The sequence below is a fragment of the Pagrus major genome, chromosome 10 (genome assembly GCF_040436345.1).
Source record: "Pagrus major chromosome 10, Pma_NU_1.0".
Lineage (NCBI taxonomy): Eukaryota > Metazoa > Chordata > Actinopteri > Spariformes > Sparidae > Pagrus > Pagrus major.
Genome location: NC_133224.1, coordinates 942866 through 963197, shown reverse-complemented (window position 1 = coordinate 963197; position 20332 = coordinate 942866). Strand labels below are relative to the sequence as shown.

The following is a 20332-nucleotide window of genomic DNA, read 5'->3' as shown; positions in this document are numbered from 1 at the left end:
ACTGCATTTTAGGCACTGTTTCATGTCAGGTATGTCACTACTACTACACTACCCATCATGCACATGGGCAGCATCTTTACTCTGGTGGCTCCCTGACTGTTGAGACAGACTGTCAACAGTGAGGTCTGGGATTATAAGAGAAGGATGAGACAGTGAGGTCTGGGATTATAAGAGAAGGATGAGACAGTGAGGTCTGGGATTATAAGAGAAGGATGAGACAGTGAGGTCTGGGATTATAAACGAAAGATGAGACAGTGAGGTCTGTGATTATAAAAGAAGGATGAGACAGTGAGGTCTGGGATTATAAGAGAAGGATGAGACAGTGAGGTCTGGGATTATAAGAGAAGAATGAGACAGTGAGGTCTGGGATTATAAGAGAAGGATGAGACAGTGAGGTCTGTGATTATAAGAGAAGGATGAGACAGTGAGGTCTGGGATTATAAGAGAAGAATGAGACAGTGAGGTCCTGTTACCATCACAGTTCCTGCTGCTGTCTGTACAGCTGATGTTGTGGTTTGTTGTCCTCTCAGGCTACCAGGTGAAGGTGGATTCAGGGGCGGAGTCTGTCCAGCTGCCCTGCAAAACCACAGTTCACCTGCCTGAAGACGCTAAAGTGGAGTGGAGGGACGGAGACGACTTGAAGGTCCATGTGTATCAGAACGGCTCTGACCAGCCTGAACAACAGGAAGGATATTACAGAGGTCGAACAGAGATGAAGAGAAACCTGCTGAAACCTGGAGACCTCAGTCTGACCCTGAAATACCCCACAGACACAGACAGAAACACCTTCACCTGCACCGTCTACAACAGGGAGGAACACATCCTGATGAAGAAACAAGTGGAGCTGCAGGTCAAAGGTCAGTACTGTAATATCCTAAGAGAAGGATGAGACAGTGAGGTCCTGTTACCATCACAGTTCCTGCTGCTGTCTGTACAGCTGATGTTGTGGTTTGTTGTCCTCTCAGTCTACCAGGTGGAGGTGGATTCAGGGGCGGAGTCTGTCCAGCTGCCCTGCAAAACCACAGTTCACCTGCCTGAAGATGCTAAAGTGGAGTGGAGGGACGGAGACGACTGGAAGGTCCATGTGTATCAGAACGGCTCTGACCAGCCTGAACAACGGGACAATGTTTACAGAGGTCGAACAGAGATGAAGAGAAACCTGCTGAAAACTGGAGACCTCAGTCTGACCCTGAAATACCCCACAGACGAAGACAGAAACATCTACACCTGCACCGTCTACAACAGGGAGGAGCACATCCTGATGAAGAAACAAGTGAAGCTGCAGGTCAAAGGTCAGTACTGTAGATACAGGTCAGTACTGTAGATACAGGTCAGAGGTCAGTACTGTAGATACAGGTCAGAGGTCAGTACTGTAGATACAGGTCAGTACTGTAGATACAGATCATAGGTCAGTACTGTAGATACAGGTCAGTACTGTAGATACAGGTCAGAGGTCAGTACTGTAGATACAGGTCAGTACTGTAGATACAGGTCAGTACTGTAGATACAGGTCAGTACTATAGATACAGGTCAGTACTGTAGATACAGGTCAGTACTATAGATACAGGTCAGTACTGTACATACAGGGCAGTAATATAGATAAAGGCCAGAGGTCGATACTGTAGATACAGGTCAGTACTGCAGATACAGGTCAGAGGTCAGTACTGTAGATACAAGTCAGTACTGTAGATACAGGTCAGAGGTCAGTACTGTAGATACAGGTCAGAGGTCATTACTGTAGATACAGGTCAGAGGTCAGTACTGTAGATACAGATCAGTGGTCAGTACTGTAGATACATGTCAGAGGTCAGTACTGTAGATTCAAGTCAGTACTGTAGATACACGTCAGAGGTCAGTACTGTAGATACAGGTCAGAGGTCAGTACTGTAGATTCAAGTCAGTACTGTAGATACACGTCAGAGGTCAGTACTGTAGATACAGGTCAGTACTGTAGATACAGGTCAGTAATGTAGATACAGGTCAGAAGTCAGTACTGTAGATACAGGTCAGAGGTCAATACTGTAGATACAGGTCAGTACTGTAGATACAGGTCAGAAGTCAGTACTGTAGATACAGGTCAGAGGTTAATACTGTAGATACAGGTCAGTACTGCAGATACAGGTTAGAGGTCAATACTGTAGATACAGGTCAGTACTGTAGATACAGGTCAGTAATGTAGATACAGGTCAGAAGTCAGTACTGTAGATACAGGTCAGAAGTCAGTACTGTAGATACAGGTTAGAGGTCAGTACTGTAGATACAGGTCAGTAATGTAGATACAGGTCAGAAGTCAGTACTGTAGATACAGGTCAGAGGTCAGTACTGTAGATACAGTCAGAGGTCATTACTGTAGATACAGGTCAGTACTGTAGATACAAGTCAGTACTGTAGATGCAGATCAGAGGTCAGTACTGTAGATACAGGTCAGTAGTGTAGATACAGGTCAGTACTGTAGATACAGGTCAGAGGTCAGACTGACATCAATCAGCTGATTGATTTCCAATCAGAGTTGACAGTATTGATCTGAATGTGATGTTTTTATTTGATCCAGGAGAAAGTTGAAGGAACGAGTTGAAAGAAACAACAAATCTTTTCATCACTTAGAACAAAGATATGCAGCTTTAATAGTTTGTATCAGTTATTGATTGATGATCAGTTCTCAGCAGATTCAACAAATCTTCACTTCCTGTTGAAGAACTTGATCAAAGAAAATGTTAAATTTGACGTCCAGAAATGTGAAAGTGACAAAGAGAAGCAACAAACAGCAGTTCAACACTGAGAGGAGACATTACTGTGAAGACCACAGGGACAAAACATCACAGCACCATCAGGACTCTGATCATGTCCAACACCTTGAACACCTGGTTTTACTTGCTGTATTTCTGTCCCCTGTTACCTGCTGGTCTCACCTGGTTCTGTCCTTCAGCTTTCTCTACTACTTTGTAATCAGTCAATAAAGTTATTCAAAACTGCTGCTGCTGTCTTTGTGCTTTGTTGTCCTCTCAGTCTGTCAGGTGAAGGTGGAGGAGGGGGAGGAGTCTGTCCAGCTGCCCTTCAAAACAACACCTGACCTGCCTGAGGACGCTAGACTGGAGTGGATCTCTTTTGAACCCTCATACAGGACAGTCCTCCTGTATCAGAACAAATCTGACCAACCTGAAGAACAGGATCAGGTTTACAAAGACCGAACAGAGATGAAGAGAGATCTGCTGAAGACTGGAGACCTCAGTCTGACCCTGAAATACCCGAAAGAGACAGACACAGGAACATACTGGTGTGTAGTCATCGACAAGGACGGATACATCCTGAGAGAGAAAATAGTTAAGCTCAAAGTCAAAGGTCAGTATGAAGATACAGAACAGAGGTCTGTGTGTCTGTCTCTGGTTGGTTGCTTGTCTCTGGTTGGCTACTTGTCTCTGGTTGGCTGCTTGTCTCTGGTTGGCTGCTTGTCTCTGGTTGGCTGCTTGTCTCTGGTTGGTTGCTTGTCTCTGGTTGGCTACTTGTCTCTGGTTGGCTGCTTGTCTCTGGTTGGTTGCTTATCTCTGGTTGGCTGCTTGTCTCTGGTTGGCTGTTTGTCTCTGGTTGGTTGCTTGTCTCTGGTTGGTTGCTTGTCTCTGGTTGGCTGCTTGTCTCTGGTTGGCTGCTTGTCTCTGGTTGGCTGCTTGTCTCTGGTTGGCTGCTTGTCTCTGGTTGGTTGCTTGTCTCTGGTTGGCTGCTTGTCTCTGGTTGGCTGCTTGTCTCTGGTTGGTTGCTTGTCTCTGGTTGGCTGCTTGTCTCTGGTTGGCTGCTTGTCTGTGGTTGGTTGGTTGTCTGTGGTTGGCTGCTTGTCTCTGGTTGGCTGCTTGTCTCTGGTTGGTTGCTTGTCTCTGGTTGGCTGCTTGTCTCTGGTTGGTTGCTTGTCTCTGGTTGGCTGCTTGTCTCTGGTTGGCTGCTTGTCTCTGGTTGGTTGGCTGCTTGTCTCTGGTTGGTTGCTTGTCTCTGGTTGGCTGCTTGTCTCTGGTTGGCTGCTTGTCTCTGGTTGGCTGCTTGTCTCTGGTTGGTTGGCTGCTTGTCTCTGGTTGGCTGCTTGTCTCTGGTTGGTTGCTTGTCTCTGGTTGGCTGCTTGTCTCTGGTTGGCTGCTTGTCTCTGGTTGGTTGGCTGCTTGTCTCTGGTTGGCTGCTTGTCTCTGGTTGGCTGCTTGTCTCTGGTTGGTTGCTTGTCTCTGGTTGGTTGCTTGTCTCTGGTTGGTTGCTGGTCTCTGGTTGGTTGCTTGTCTCTGGTTGGTTGCTTGTCTCTGGTTGGCTGCTTGTCTCTGGTTGGCTGCTTGTCTCTGGTTGGCTGCTTGTCTCTGGTTGGTTGCTTGTCTCTGGTTGGCTGCTTGTCTCTGTCTAACTGTCCTCTGTCTCCTCTGCAGGGAGAATTCAGATCAAAGATGAAACAGTGGACATCAGGAACAGAAGCAGCTCCACTGATCCGACTCCTCTGATGGCTGATCAATCTGTCTGATCGGTCTGTTGGTCAATCTTTGATTATTGATCTGATGTGACTTTGGAACAGAGACTAAATGGAGGTGAAGGAGCTGATGGACGATGGATGAAGACAGGAGGTCACTTCGTCAACTTCTTCTTCACTCTGACTCCTCCTACAGACTCTCACACAGTCTACACACTCACTATTGATGACTATTGATCAGTGATGTCAGAGTGATGTCACATGTTGGTTGGACTGAAACATGTGGTTTAGATCCTTTGAACTCTGACAGTAAAGTGTAAATACACCCTCAGATGTACAGACAGCTTGTCTCTGTAGTAACTAAATGTCTCATGACCTTCACAGAGTGTCTACAGATATAAACAAGTCCAGTTCAGACTTGAAGGACCTGTGGCCCCCCGGCTTTAACCTCACATATAATCTTTACCTTTCTGTTCAAAGCATCGCATCTTAAACCGAAACCTCAGTTTGTGTCGTCATCATAGTTTTCTATAAACTGTGACTTTCTCTGCAGCTCTTTGTCAGACTCACCCAGACGCCCTGGTGTGCAGAGCGCCGACCTTTCAGCTGAAACAGATCCACTCTGTTATTCTCTGGTTTTATATTTACACTTTATTAAATAACACAAGAGACGACTTCTGTTCATTCATCTGGGATTTGTTCACTTCTCTACAAGGGACTCACACACCTTCATGACTCCAGCAGGATTATTACCTCTGCCAGCGTTTAGTTTTCAGTACTGCACTACAGTACAGTTTAGAGGTATTTGTACTTTACTTGAGTATTTCCATGTTCTGCAGATATCTACTTTTTACTCCACTACATTTATTGAAAACACTGTTTTAGTTACTAGTTACTTTACAGATTACAGCTGCGTCAGAGCTGAATCAGCACTTTTTAACATTTATTTGATCAATAATCAGATTAAAAACAACTCTTATATACTAATAAATACTCTCTGTCTGCGTGACTTTAACATTTACCAAAGTAATATAATAATAATATATTTACTTGAGACTTGAGGGTCACGCTTCACTTCAGGTCTGTAAATGTTAATTAAGTAAGTTTAAGTGACAAAACAATGTTCATTCATTTCTCTGAATTTGACCCCAGTTATCACAAAATGTGTTAGACACATGATTTAATAAAGATTTTCTCGTGATGAACTCCAACTGGATCCTAATGAACTTCTGCAGTTCAGTAAAGTCAAATATCAAAGACATTTAATAAATACATGACTTCATAATTACTCCCCTGCTGACCATTAAAGTTCTGGACCTGTAAAATACACTACTCAACATGAGTTAGGTGTGTGTGTGTGTGTGTGTGTGTTCGTGTGTGTGTGTGTGTGTGTGTGTGTGTGTGTGTAATAAAAGTCAAATGAAATGTGTCAAATTATTTTTGGGGAGCAAAAATATTCACAATATTCAGAAATGTCTCAAACTAAAGAGAAACACTAAAATATCCCTGATTAATTCTGAGTCGTGTATCAACAGGTCCAGAACTTTAATGGTAAGTAGGCCAGTAATTATGATGTCATGTATTTATCAAGTTTCTATGAAATTACGTCCAAATTACCACAATAATGACCTCAAAATGTATAAAAAGCAGTGTAAAGTGCTGCTGAAATAAGAAAACAGAATAAATCTGTAACCAAATAAGAGTGAAGATTCAAAGTGTGTGTTGTCATACGCACAGTGAGGAAACATGTTTCTGTACAATGAAATTCTTCCTCTGCTGTCCACAGAGTGCAACAATGTAAAAAAAGAAATGTATACAACAAAAATATACAACATAAAGCATTTTTTAAAGGCACATGTGATAAATAAAGAAAAAGCAACAACAACAATAATAAAACAGTGCAGCTGTAGAAGATGCTGAGGATCTCAGGCGACATGCCAAACGTCCTCAGCCTCCTCAGGACAGACAGCCACTGTTGGGACTTCTTTACCAGCTGTGTGGTGTTGAGTGACCAGGTGGGAGATTGAGCATCTGGTGACCTGGTGCAGCCAGAACAACCTGGAGCTTAACGCTCTAAAGACAGTGGAGATAATCGTGGACTTCAGGAAGAACCCAGCCCTACCCGCCCCTGTCATCCTGTGTGGCTCCCCAGTCGACTCTGTGGAGTCTTGCCGCTTCCTGGGCACCATCATCTCCCAGGACCTAAAATGGGAGCTGAACATCAGATCGCTCACCAAAAAAGCTCAACAGAGGATGTTCTTCCTGCGGCAGCTGAAGAAGTTCAACCTGCCAAACACGATGATGGTGCACTTCTACACTGCCATCATCGAGTCCATTCTCACCTCCTCCATCACCGTCTGGTACGCTGCTGCCACTGCTAAGGACAAAAGCAGACTGCAGCGCATCATACGCTCTGCTGAGAAGGTGATTGGCTGCAACCTTCCATCCCTTCAGGACCTGCACAGCTCCAGGGTCTGAGGCCTGCAGGTAGGACTGTGGCCGACCCCTCCCATCCCGGTCACAGTCTTTTTGACACTCTCCCCTCTGGCAGGAGGCTGCGGTCCATCAGGACCAAAACCTCCCGCCACATGAACAGTTTCTTCCCCTTTGCAGTTGGGATCCTTAACAAGTCCCGGGACCCCCACCCCCACTGACACTGACACTGAAACTGACACTGACTCTTGCACTCTGGCACTCAATCTCATCACCGCCCTTGATATCTTTGCATTACATTAATGCAGAATTTGTACATCTTCTATTTTTAATATTTTTAAAAAATATTTTTTCTTTTTAATATTTATTATAGACAGTTTGTTTAATGTTTATTGTCTTCAATGTATGCACCTTATTCACCTAGACAAATTCCTTGTTGGTGTAAAATCCTTCTTGGCAATAAATCTGTTTCTGATTCTGATAAGAGCGTTAATAAGAGTGTTACCACTGGAATGAGTCGGTTCATGAACGAGCTGAATGAAGTCAGAAATATCAAGAAGTCCCAGAGATGCTTTACTTAGAGGGTCAGAAGGTTTATTTAAGTGGAGATTGAAATAATTAGGATCTTATCTGATCGAGTCAAAAGATCTGCGATAAACTCAGTGAACTCTCCTATGAACTGGGAGTAGGAGGTCTGCAGATGACCACCAGGTGGAAGCCTGTTCCCTGGACGAGGCCGTGACCACTTGATGAGGATGGTTTTAAAACCAGAGCCTCATATGAAGTCAATTTAATATCCTGGTTGGAGGTTAAACTGAAAATAGATTTGTAGATGTGTAGATTAGATCAACACCTCCCACCTGCTTAGAGGCCCGAGCAACATGGGCGTAGTTATAGTCAGGAGGGAGGCTTCATTTAGTGGTTTCAGCCATGTTTCATGAGACAGTCATGTCCAGCTTCTGCTCAGTAATCAAATCATTACTCAGTCAGGCTTTGGTGGACTGATCTAATATTAATGAAGTCAAACTTGAGGGTTTTAAGCTCATTGGAGCTGCAGTTTCCAGTGACAGGCCGCTCAGTGGAGCTCATGGTAGATGATGTGTTCACTTTCAGTAGTGTTGTGTGTTGGCTGCCTGCAGGTCGGGATGACAGGATGCAGCAGTGATTAGCTTTGGTATTTATGATATAAGACTGTGAGGAGCCTGCTGAGACTTTAATAAATTAAATTACTGTGATTGACACATTTAGAGGATGATTCAATGAGAGAGTGGCGACGGAAGGTGACAGTCTCACTGTTATAAACTAAGCTATCGTGTCCCTGACTGACCATGTTAACTAGGCTAGTAGACTCAAACCAGCACTAACTATCACTAGCAGGCTCTCCGGTCACCTGCGACCTGCTGAGTGCTGCATCGTGTCCACTGCTTCAAACACCTGTCTGTTGTTAGAGAGAACAGCAGCGCCGACGGGCCGGAGCTAATGCTAATGCTAATGCTAAGGCTAGCAGGCCTGCTATCAGGCCCGGGGCTGACACTGTGCGCAGTGCCCGTGTTTCTAACGGAGAGAAGCTGCTGTGGCTCACGGACACGTCTCTCCAATAGAGACACCCGAGACAACTGCAGAACAGTCAGCACAAACCATCCTAACGTGTTTATCCAGGCTGTTCACTGCGGTGAAAGGCACAAACAGTGAGCTAGGCTGAGCAAAGCTAACCGGGCTGCAACACACTGCCCAGTAACAGAGAGACAAAACACGTAGTTATAGAAGGCTAAAGTTAACTACGGGGCAAAACCAGCGGGACTGTGCACGACTCATCATCGAAGAATAAATAACTAACACAGATAAACAAGGAGAGAGACAGTAAACAACAGCTGTCGAGCTCAGGGAAGTCCAGGTGGGCGTCACAGGAAGCAACGTCACAGGAAGCAACGTCAACAGGTGATTTACTGGAAACAGCTCAAAGTGAAAGTGCAGTTCAGTCCTGGTGTCAGTGGACGGTCAGCAGGAGGACAGTGACGACTGGCTGTGAACTGATGTCCTCAGGGGTGGACTGGCCATCTAGTATACCGGGCATCGTCCCGGTGGGCCGTTGACCCAATGTGGGCCGGTTCGGTCCACTATGTTTTTTTGTTTTTTCTTCTTCTCTAAATTCCCTCCCATGGTTCCGGCCAATTGGCTACAGAGGGCTGTCAGTGTGTTCCCAGCAGCGACACATATAATTGGTCTGTTGTTTGTCACTGTCAATCAATCATGGGCTGACAGTGCTGTCAATCACGACACGAACCGGGGTGGGGCGGGACCTCGATGGGCGGGACCTCGATGAGCGGGCCGGGCTGCTGCTGAGCCAGTAGTACCGTTAGTGTGTGGTGGTAGTGAGCGTCTTCCAAACTGTGTCCACTACTTGGAAATGGATAAGAGGAAGAAACAGCTGAGAAACAGCGATTAAAACAGTCTCTGGAGGTGGAGGCTTTTTGGTGCCGGGACCAGTGACACCGACCCGCCAGCAGCCACAGGTGCTGCTGCGCCGGGAGAAGAGGGAGGAGGACCTGACGATGATGAGCGAGTGGAGGCAGACAGGGTCAGTAACGTTAGCTAATGCTAACGTAGCTGCCGCTAATGCTAACGCAGCTGCCGCTAATGCTAACGTAGCTGCCGCTAATGCTAACGCAGCTGCCGCTAATGCTAACGCGGCTGCCGCTAATGCTAACGCAGCTGCCGCTAATGCTAACGTAGCTCCTCAGGGACTGAAGCCGTTGTTTTCTAACTTTGACAGTCTAACATGTGGCAGCACATCAGCCCAGAGTTAAAGGGCTGTGACTGTTGGTAGCTGCGGTTGATTTTGTTCAAATATGCCGAATTGTGATATTATGGGTTATTATTGTTCAGATGATTTAGCTACGCCAGCTAACAGATGCTAACGTCAGCGGTCTCTTGTTGCCATAGCAACAGTAAACATTCACGTGGCCTGATGAGCTGTAAACAGAGATACAAAACACAAGTAAACCTGTAGGAAATAATACGTTTGATTTACAATATTTACCATTGAACTTATTGTAATCTTTTAATTCATTTATTGTTTACTGAGGTGATAACTATCTAATAGGTATAATTTGTGTGTAACTTTAATTTGTGTGTAAATGTGTTACTTTTACTGTAGTTTTCAAATGGCTGTGTATAGTGTTGTCTTGAGCATTTTCAGGTCACAAAGATGTGGCTGTTTTGCATTGGGAAACACTTGTAAAGTGTCCTAATGAAAACACGACAAAGCCATTTGACTATCTTGTTCATAAATGATGGTGTCAGGACTTTTTTTTTATGACACACACACTTTCATTGATAGGAATACTTGGTTTTGAGGAATGACCTATATTTTGAGCATGTGACATGCTTTTGCAGGTCATCAACAAGGTTTTGCAGTTTGTACTAAAGGTGTCATCACGTCACAAAAAGGCGACTTGGCTTCATATACTTGTCAGTACACAGATGCTGAGTACACGTCCTGTTTGCTGTTTCTTGCAGGTCATGAATTTGATGGGGAGTGGAGCTGGCTGGCTGCAGACGAGGAAGTAGGGCAATGCATACTTGTGCACATACACGTATATGAGAATGCATTTCTGTTCAGACCTGTAATTCTTAGACTTTTTCACACAGCTATAGATTTTTTTTTTTTTCACTTCTCTATTTATGGTTTCATAATGACTGAGTCACCGTTAATACAAATGAGTTCCAGCTCTAATGCTGCTACTGTCTGTAATATGTTTCTATTTAGATTATTTGTCAGGATATTTTGTTGTTATTGTCCCTGTTTGTCCTGATCTCCCTGTCTCTGTCTCTTTGTCTCTCTCGCTCTTTCTCCCCCCTCCACCCAACTGGTAGAGGTGGCGCCCACCCCGAGTCTGGTTTTGGGTTCTTCCCGTTAGTCTCGTCCAACCCCTTGTCATGACATCACTTCTGTTGTGATTTGACACTATAATGAACAAAGATTGATTGGTTGATTGCTGTAGCTGTCAGTTTTAGTCCTTGAGTTCATAGCTACGTGCTTTATTTGTTAACTGCTATCAAGGAATATGACTCTCCTTTGTAGTATGTGTGAGAGAAGACGCCGCGAGATTTGTGGACTTCTACGTGGTGTCGCTGATAATGTAGTGGGCTGGTCTGGACAGAAAATGCCAGGGCTGAATTTTTGTCCCAGTCCACCCCTGCCCTCAAGTCTCAAGTAAATATACTAAAGTATATTCAGCACTTTTCAGATTATTTGTATATAAGAGTTGTTTTTAATCTGACTGTTGATCAAATAAATGAATGTTAAAAAGTGCTGATTCAGCTCTGACGCAGAATGTAATCTGTAAAGTAACTAGTAACTAAAACAGTGTTTTCAATAAATGTAGTGGAGTAAAAAGTAGATATCTGCAGAACATGGAAATACTCAAGTAAAGTACAAATACCTCTAAACTGTACTTTAAGTTTACTTTAAATTGTAGGCAGTCGGCACCGGGGTCGATCTGCCGACACGAGATAAACCCAGAGACGGTGCCACAGAGCCGGTTAGTGTGGGCGACTGTCCGCTCTCTCTCTCATGATCCACATACTGACAAACCGCCCCTGGCACAAACCATCCTAACACTTGTTTATTGAGGCTGTTCACTGCGGTGAAAGGCAGAAACAGTGAGCTGGGCTGAGAAAGTGAACCGGGCAGGTACAAGTTATTAAAGTCTCACGTTAGCGACGGTACAAAACCAGACGGACTGTGAAAGACTCAGAAATCGAAGGAGAGAGACGGTAAACAACAGCTGACGATCTGACGGAAGTCCCAGGGGGCGTCACAGGAAGTGTCACAGGAAGCGTCACAGGAAGCAGCGTCCAGCAGCTGATTTACTGGAAACAGCTCAAAGTGAAAGTGCAGTTCAGTCCTGGTGTCAGTGGACGGTCAGCAGGAGGAAAGTGACGACTGGCTGTGAACTGATGTCCTCCATGTGTTTCTGAAGTGGAGCTCATTAAAGAGGACTTTGTGCTTGTTGTAGTTGTGACAGGAAGATGAAGATGTTTGTGGTGTTTGTGATCCTCGTGCACGGTAAGATAACCTTCCTTAGTTTTCAGTACTGTACTACAGTACAGTTTTGAGGTATTTGTACTTTACTTGAGTATTTCCATGTTCTGCAGATATCTACTTTTTACTCCACTACATTTATTGAGAACACTGTTTTAGTTACTAGTTACTTTACAGATTACATGCTGCGTCAGAGCTGAATCAGCACTATTTTACATTTATTTGATCAACAATCAGATTAAAAACAACTCTTATATACAAATAATCCGAGAAGTGCTGAATATACTTTTGTATATTTACTTGAGACTTGAGGGTCACGCTTCACTTCAGGTCTGTAAATGTTAAGTAAGGTTTAGTGAGAAGCAGAAAAGAGGATGTGACGCGACTGTAGCCGCCATGATATGACGACGTCGCCCCCGCTGAGGAGGAACTATGAAGAACTCAGCTGTGATGAAAAGCACCTAAACTGAGTCGAGTAGAGCCGAACTGTAATGTGTAGTGGAGAAGGGGCAACACACGATATGCGCAATTGCGCACACACGCGCGATCGTCCTCTCAGATGCGGCTGCGTCTCTCCAGGTCACTGTGTGCGAGAAAGACCAGCTCTGACTTGCTTGGTGTCACCCGCTGATTTGCATAATTTAAATATCTGGCCCGCCGAACCTTCCAGTCCGGCCCGCGACTGAGTTCTACTAGTTTAGTACTGTATTTCTGTGTCACTGTGTGCGCCTGCACTGCACTGGGACACGGAAACACGCTCAAAGTGTTAAATAAATGCTTTTGTTCTCTTTTGCGTCGTAACGTCGTACTACGTACTGAACAGGAAAACCAAGGCAATAATTTCCTCATGTGATTGACATATAACAGCTGTAGTTCAAGTCCTGGTGTGGACTTTGTCGAACTAAATAAACGTCGACATCCAAAATCAAGATCACTGTTTTCTGGCTTCAATTACTTCTATTAAATCTACTTCACTCGAAATGTACTGTAATGGACAGATGAAGGCTGGCCATCAAATGATTTATTGTACTTCAGATACTACTCTATAACCTCTGTGATTATGAACAAGATTCTTCTCTTCTAGCCAAAGATATGGGGGGGACATATTATTTCAGACTGTCAACCTGTCTGCCAGAATTTGTATCCCCCCATATCTTTGGCTAGAAGAGAAGAAACCCGTTTAGTACGTAGTACGACGTTACGACGTACAAGAGAACAAAAGCATTTATTTTGATGGGTGGGCCATGTTGCAAAACCTCGTAGATAATTACAACACCAGAACACTGAATTAAACAATGCAATTGTTGTTAGTTTTAATTTACTTGGGTGAAAGCAGCGCAGCGCTGTTTCCGCCTTCGCTGAATGAATGCGCGCTCCCGCGGCCAGGGGAGACAGTTTCTGTCGGGGACACCTACATTGGCACGACACCTGTCCCCAAATCACCATGCGCGAATGTTCTGGGAGCCGGCTGGACTGCAGGGTTTCCCTGCCTGTCTGCAGTCTGTGTGTGCATCATGCATGGGGCCGTTCAGATGAAGCGTCTTTTGCGCGCGCTCAAACCCATTCAATGTAGACGTTTTCACCTTCAAAAAACATACGCTCAGTGCGTACAGGATTCCGGCTGGCGGCGCCAATGGTGACAAGGGCCGAGGGTGCAGTCTGGGCATCCCCCGACAGTAAGGGAAGCCGCACGGCCCACTCTGCCCACTCGGCCCACTGAGAGCGAGGGAGAATGGGGAGATGGTGACCCTGCCCGCGACCGAGACAACAGCGACTGCAGCAGCTGGTGCGCGCCTCTGTCTGTGCGCGTTGCGCCTCTAGCTGCTGCCTGTTCCCGGTGCATCGCAGCATCTTCCCAGAGCCGTCACCGGCTGAAGCTGTTGCAGGTCCGTCCTCCCGTGCGTTGGCCTCCTGAGTCACGCTGGGTGTCAATGTAGCCTTTGCAGTGCTACCGTGGGTCATTTCAGCAGGAAATACGCACTCAGTTCACACCCGGCTTTAATTGCTCACAGGCAATCACCATAAATCATATCACAAAAAGGGTCCGATCACGTCTTTAGTCGCCTGCCTGCAGCTTCTTCCCGCTGCTCTCCTGTCCATCTCCCATCTGAGGTCCAGCACGCGACTGCATTTAAAGGGAGATTGTGATTAGCAAATCATTGCCAGCTTTGCCACTCACTGACCTGGCGCTGCTCTCCTGAGCATCTCCACCTCTCTCTCTCCCGCAGCCGCACCTCGACCCGCCCAGGGTTAATGTAGATTTGTCTCATCTTCACTTCATCAGTGTGTTTCAGCTCCAGGACCATATTTTCTTCAGAGAAACACATGAAGAACAGATTGAAGGCAGCAGATGTTCACTGTGTCTTTAGACCCTGATGAATGTAGAAGACTGTACAGTCACACTGTCCTCACTTCTGTTCTTCAGGATTAGATCCCTGCAGCTCGCTCACATTCTGATGGCTCCTGTTAACAGACGTAATAATGCTGCTTTGCTGACAGCAGCGTCACATGTGGATGTAGATGTTGGCCTTCATTCACACAGAGTCTGAGTTGAGCTTTAGCAGCACAGTTTACAGGCTGCACACACTGCAGAGGACCACATTCACTCATGACATGAAATAAGGCTGCTGTCATTGACCCTCTCTGTCTGTGTGACCTCACAGTTTCCCAGCATGCCTCAGCTGTGGAGCTGTATGAGGGGGACCCGTTTGTCCTGCTGCCCTGTGACTTTCCTGCTGATGAACTGGACGAGCCCTCAGTGGTGTGGAGCCGCTACGATCTGGATCCTTCAACCGTCCACCAGCGTCAGCAGGAAGGTGACCACCTTGAAGACCAAAACCAGCTTTACAGCGGCCGAACATCCATGAAGACTGACGCTCTGGAAACTGGAGACCTCAGCCTCAACCTGACACAACTCCACCTCTCTGACAGCGGCTCCTACACCTGCACCGTCAGAGGGTTCAGATGGGGGATAGAGAGAAAAAGGAGAGTGACGGACGTACAGCTGCAGGTCAAAGGTCAGCAACTAACCCTAAAACCTACTGTAGATACAGGTCAGAGGTCAGAGGTCATGTTCTTTATGTTTCTGGTTCCCACAGAACGATTCCCATCCTGGGCCACAGCTCTCCTGGTTCTCCTGGTTGTTGGACTTCTTGTTTCTGGAGCTCTTTTACTACATTTTAGGCACTATTTCATGTCAGGTATGTCACTACTACTACACTACCCATCATGCACATGGGCAGCATCTTTACTCTGGTGGCTCCCTGACTGTTGAGACAGACTGTCAACAGTGAGGTCTGGGATTATAAGAGAAGGATGAGACGGTGAGGTCTGGGATTATAAGAGAAGGATGAGACAGCGAGGTCTGGGATTATAAAAGAAGGATGAGACAGTGAGGTCTGGGATTATAAGAGAAGGATGAGACACTGAGGTCTGGGATTATAAAAGAAGGATGAGACAGTGAGGTCTGGGATTATAAGAGAAGGATGAGACAGTGAGGTCTGGGATTATAAAAGAAGGATGAGACAGTGAGGTCTGGGATTACAAGAGAAGGATGAGACAGCGAGGTCTGGGATTATAAGAGAAGGATGAGACGGTGAGGTCTGGGATTATAAGAGAAGGATGAGACACTGAGGTCTGGGATTATAAAAGAAGGATGAGACAGTGAGGTCTGGGATTATAAGAGAAGGATGAGACACTGAGGTCTGGGATTATAAAAGAAGGATGAGACAGTGAGGTCTGGGATTATAAGAGAAGGATGAGACAGTGAGGTCTGGGATTATAAAAGAAGGATGAGACAGTGAGGTCTGGGATTACAAGAGAAGGATGAGACAGTGAGGTCTGGGATTATAAGAGAAGGATGAGACAGTGAGGTCTGGGATTATAAGAGAAGGATGAGACAGTGAGGTCTGTGATTATAAAAGAAGGATGAGACAGTGAGGTCTGGGATTATAAAAGAAGGATGAGACAGTGAGGTCTGGGATTATAAGAGAAGGATGAGACAGTGAGGTCTGGGATTATAAGAGAAGGATGAGACAGTGAGGTCCTGTTACCATCACAGTTCCTGCTGCTGTCTGTACAGCTGATGTTGTGGTTTGTTGTCCTCTCAGTCTACCAGGTGGAGGTGGATTCAGGGGCGGAGTCTGTCCAGCTGCCCTGCAAAACCACAGTTCACCTGCCTGAAGACGCTAAAGTGGTGTGGAGGGACAGAGACAACTGGAAGGTCCATGTGTATCAGAACGGCTCTGACCAGCCTGAACAACAGTTCAGTGTTTACAGAGGTCGAACAGAGATGAAGAGAAACCTGCTGAAAACTGGAGACCTCAGTCTGACCCTGAAATACCCCACAGACAGAGACACCTTCACCTGCACCGTCTACAACAGGGAGGAACACATCCTGATGAAGAAACAAGTGCTGCTGCAGGTCAAAGGTCAGTACTGTAGATACAGGTCAGTACTGTAGATACAGGTCAGAGGTCAGTACTGTAGATACAGGTCAGTACTGTAATATCCTAAGAGAAGGATGAGACAGTGAGGTCTGGGATTATAAGAGAAGGATGAGACAGTGAGGTCTGGGATTATAAGAGAAGGATGAGACAGTGAGGTCTGGGATTATAAGAGAAGGATGAGACAGTGAGGTCCTGTTACCATCACAGTTCCTGCTGCTGTCTGTACAGCTGATGTTGTGGCTTGTTGTCCTCTCAGTCGACCAGGTGAAGGTGAATTCAGGGGCGGAGTCTGTCCAGCTGCCCTGCAAAACCACAGTTCACCTGCCTGAAGACGCTAAAGTGGAGTGGAGGGACGGATACAACAGGAAGGTCCATGTGTATCAGAACGACTCTGACCAGCCTGAACAACAGGACAGATATTACAGAGGTCGAACAGAGATGAAGAGAAACCTGCTGAAACCTGGAGACCTCAGTCTGACCCTGAAATACCCCACAGACACAGACACAGACAGAGACAGAAACACCTTCACCTGCACCGTCTACAACAGGGAGGAACACATCCTGATGGAGAAACAAGTGCTGCTGCAGGTCAAAGGTCAGTACTGTAGATACAGGTCAGTACTGTAGATACAGGTCAGAGGTCAGAACTGTAGATACAGGTCAGAGGTCAGAACTGTAGATACAGGTCAGTACTGTAGATACAGGTCACAGGTCAGACTGACATCAATCAGCTGATTGATTTCCAATCAGAGTTGACAGTATTGATCTGAATGTGATGTTTTTATTTGATCCAGAAGAAAGTTGAAGGAACGAGCTGAAAGAAACAACAAATCTTTTCATCACTTAGAACAAAGAAATGCAGCTTTAATAGTTTGTATCAGTTATTGATTGATGATCAGTTCTCAGCAGATTCAACAAATCTTCACTTCCTGTTGAAGAACTTGATCAAAGAAAATGTTAAATTTGACGTCCAGAAATGTGAAAGTGACAAAGAGAAGCAACAAACAGCAGTTCAACACTGAGAGGAGACATTACTGTGAAGACCACAGGGACAAAACATCACAGCACCATCAGGACTCTGATCATGTCCAACACCTTGAACACCTGGTTTTACTTCCTGTATTTCTGTCCCCTGTTACCTGCTGGTCTCACCTGGTTCTGTCCTTCAGCTTTCTCTACTACTTTGTAATCAGTCAATAAAGTTATTCAAAACTGCTGCTGCTGTCTGTACAGCTGATGTTGTGCTTTGTTGTCCTCTCAGACTGTCAGGTGGAGGTGGAGGAGGGGGAGGAGTCTGTCCAGCTGCCCTTCAAAACAACACCTGACCTGCCTGAGGACGCTACAGTGGAGTGGAGCTGCTATAAACCCTCATACAGGACAGTCCACCTGTATCAGAACAGATCTGACCAGCCTGAGAAACAGGACCAGGATTACAAAGACCGAACAGAGATGAAGGAAGACCTGCTGAAGACTGGAGACGTCAGTCTGACCCTGAAATACCCCAAAGAGACAGACACAAGAAGATACTGGTGTAGAGTCATCAACAAGGACGGAGACATCCTGAGAGGGAAAACAGTGAAGCTCAAAGTCAAAGGTCAGTATGAAGATACAGAACAGAGGTCTGTGTGTCTGTCTCTGGTTGGCTGCTTGTCTCTGGTTGGTTGCTTGTCTCTGGTTGGCTGCTTGTCTCTGGTTGGCTGCTTGTCTCTGGTTGGCTGCTTGTCTCTGGTTGGCTGCTTGTCTCTGGTTGGTTGGCTGCTTGTCTCTGGTTGGTTGGCTGCTTGTCTCTGGTTGGTTGCTTGTCTCTGGTTGGCTGCTTGTCTCTGGTTGGCTGCTTGTCTCTGGTTGGCTGCTTGTCTCTGGTTGGTTGGTTGTCTCTGGTTGGCTGCTTGTCTCTGGTTGGTTGCTTGTCTCTGGTTGGTTGCTTGTCTCTGGTTGGCTGCTTGTCTCTGGTTGGTTGCTTGTCTCTGGTTGGCTGCTTGTCTCTGGTTGGTTGCTTGTCTCTGGTTGGCTGCTTGTCTCTGGTTGGTTGCTTGTCTGTGGTTGGCTGCTTGTCTCTGGTTGGCTGCTTGTCTCTGGTTGGTTGCTTGTCTCTGGTTGGCTGCTTGTCTCTGTCTAACTGTCCTCTGTCTCCTCTGCAGGGAGAATTCAGATCACAGATGAAACAGTGGACATCAGGAACAGAAGCAGCTCCACTGATCCGACTCCTCTGATGGCTGATCAATCTGTCTGATCGGTCTCCTGGTCAATCTTTGATTATTGATCTGATGTGACTTTGGATCAGAGACTAAATGGAGGTGAAGGAGCTGTTGGACGACGGATGAAGACAGGAGGACGCTTCGTCAGCTTCTTCTTCACTCTGACTCCTCCTACTGACTCTCACACAGTCTACACACTCACTATTGATGACTATTGATCAGTGATGTCAGAGTGATGTCAGAGTGATGTCACATGTTGGTTGGACTGAAACATGTGGTTTAGATCCTTTGAACTCTGACAGTAAAGTGTAAATACAACCTCAGATGTACAGACATCATGTCTCTGTAGTAACTAAATGTCTCATGACCTTCACAGAGTGTCTACAGATATAAACAAGTCCAGTTCAGACTTGAAGGACCTGTGGCCCCCCGGCTTTAACCTCACATATAATCTTTACCTTTCTGTTCAAAGCATCGCATCTTAAACCTAAACCTCAGTTTGTGTCGTCATCATAGTTTTCTATAAACTGTGACTTTCTCTGCAGCTCTTTGTCAGACTCACCCAGACGCCCTGGTGTGCAGAGCGCCGACCTTTCAGCTGAAACAGATCCACTCTGTTATTCTCTGGTTTTATATTTACACTTTATTAAATAACACAAGAGACGACTTCTGTTCATTCATCTGGGATTTGTTCACTTCTCTACAAGGGACTCACACACCTTCATGCACACAGACTCACACACCTTCATGCTCACAGACTCACACACCTTCATGTACACAGACTCACACACCTTCATGCACACAGACTCACACACAGACTCACACACCTTCATGCACACAGACTCACACACAGACTCACACACAGACTCACACACCTTCATGCACACAGACTCACACACCTTCATGCACACAGACTCACACACAGACTCACACACCTTCATGCACACAGACTCACACACCTTCATGTACACAGACTCACACACTTTCACGCACACAGACTCACACACCTTCATGTTCACAGACTCACACACCTTCATGTACACAGACTCACACACCTTCATGCACACAGACTCACACACCTTCATGCACACAGACTCACACACCTTCACGCACACAGACTCACACACCTTCATGCACACAGACTCACACACCTTCATGCACACAGACTCACACACAGACTCACACACCTTCATGTTCACAGACTCACACACCTCCATGCACACAGACTCACACACCTTCATGTTCACAGACTCACACACCTTCATGTACACAGACTCACACACAGACTCACACACCTTCATGCACACAGACTCACACACCTTCATGCACACAGACTCACACACCTTCATGTTCACAGACTCACACACAGACTCACACACCTTCATGCACACAGACTCACACACCTTCATGCACACAGACTCACACACCTTCATGCACACAGACTCACACACCTTCATGTACAGACTCACACACCTTCATGCACACAGACTCACACACCTTCACGCACACAGACTCACACACCTTCACGCACACAGACTCACACACCTTCACGCACACAGACTCACACACCTTCACGCACACAGACTCACACACCTTCACGCACACAGACTCACACACCTTCACGCACACAGACTCACACACCTTCATGCACACAGACTCACACACCTTCATGCTCACAGACCTGCAGATCCCCTCTGATAATGATCAGCTGATATTATACAGTTTATCTGGAGGACGTTCATGTCGATGCTCCATAATTAAGACTTTTTATCTC

The 20332-nt window shown here is 46.0% G+C and overlaps 1 protein-coding gene across 1 annotated transcript; it reads left to right on the top strand.

Annotated features, from left to right (window-relative positions):
* The first annotated feature begins 505 nt into the window (after positions 1 to 505).
* Positions 506 to 19224, top strand: LOC141004001 (butyrophilin-like protein 2). Its single transcript, XM_073475502.1, has 6 exons — positions 506 to 857; positions 966 to 1292; positions 16022 to 16342; positions 16617 to 16955; positions 17622 to 17954; positions 18502 to 19224. The coding sequence occupies exons 1-6, from the start codon at positions 506 to 508 to the stop codon at positions 18591 to 18593; spliced, it is 1764 nt and encodes a 587-aa protein (XP_073331603.1). The 3' UTR covers positions 18594 to 19224.
* Positions 19225 to 20332: the final 1108 nt, after the last annotated feature.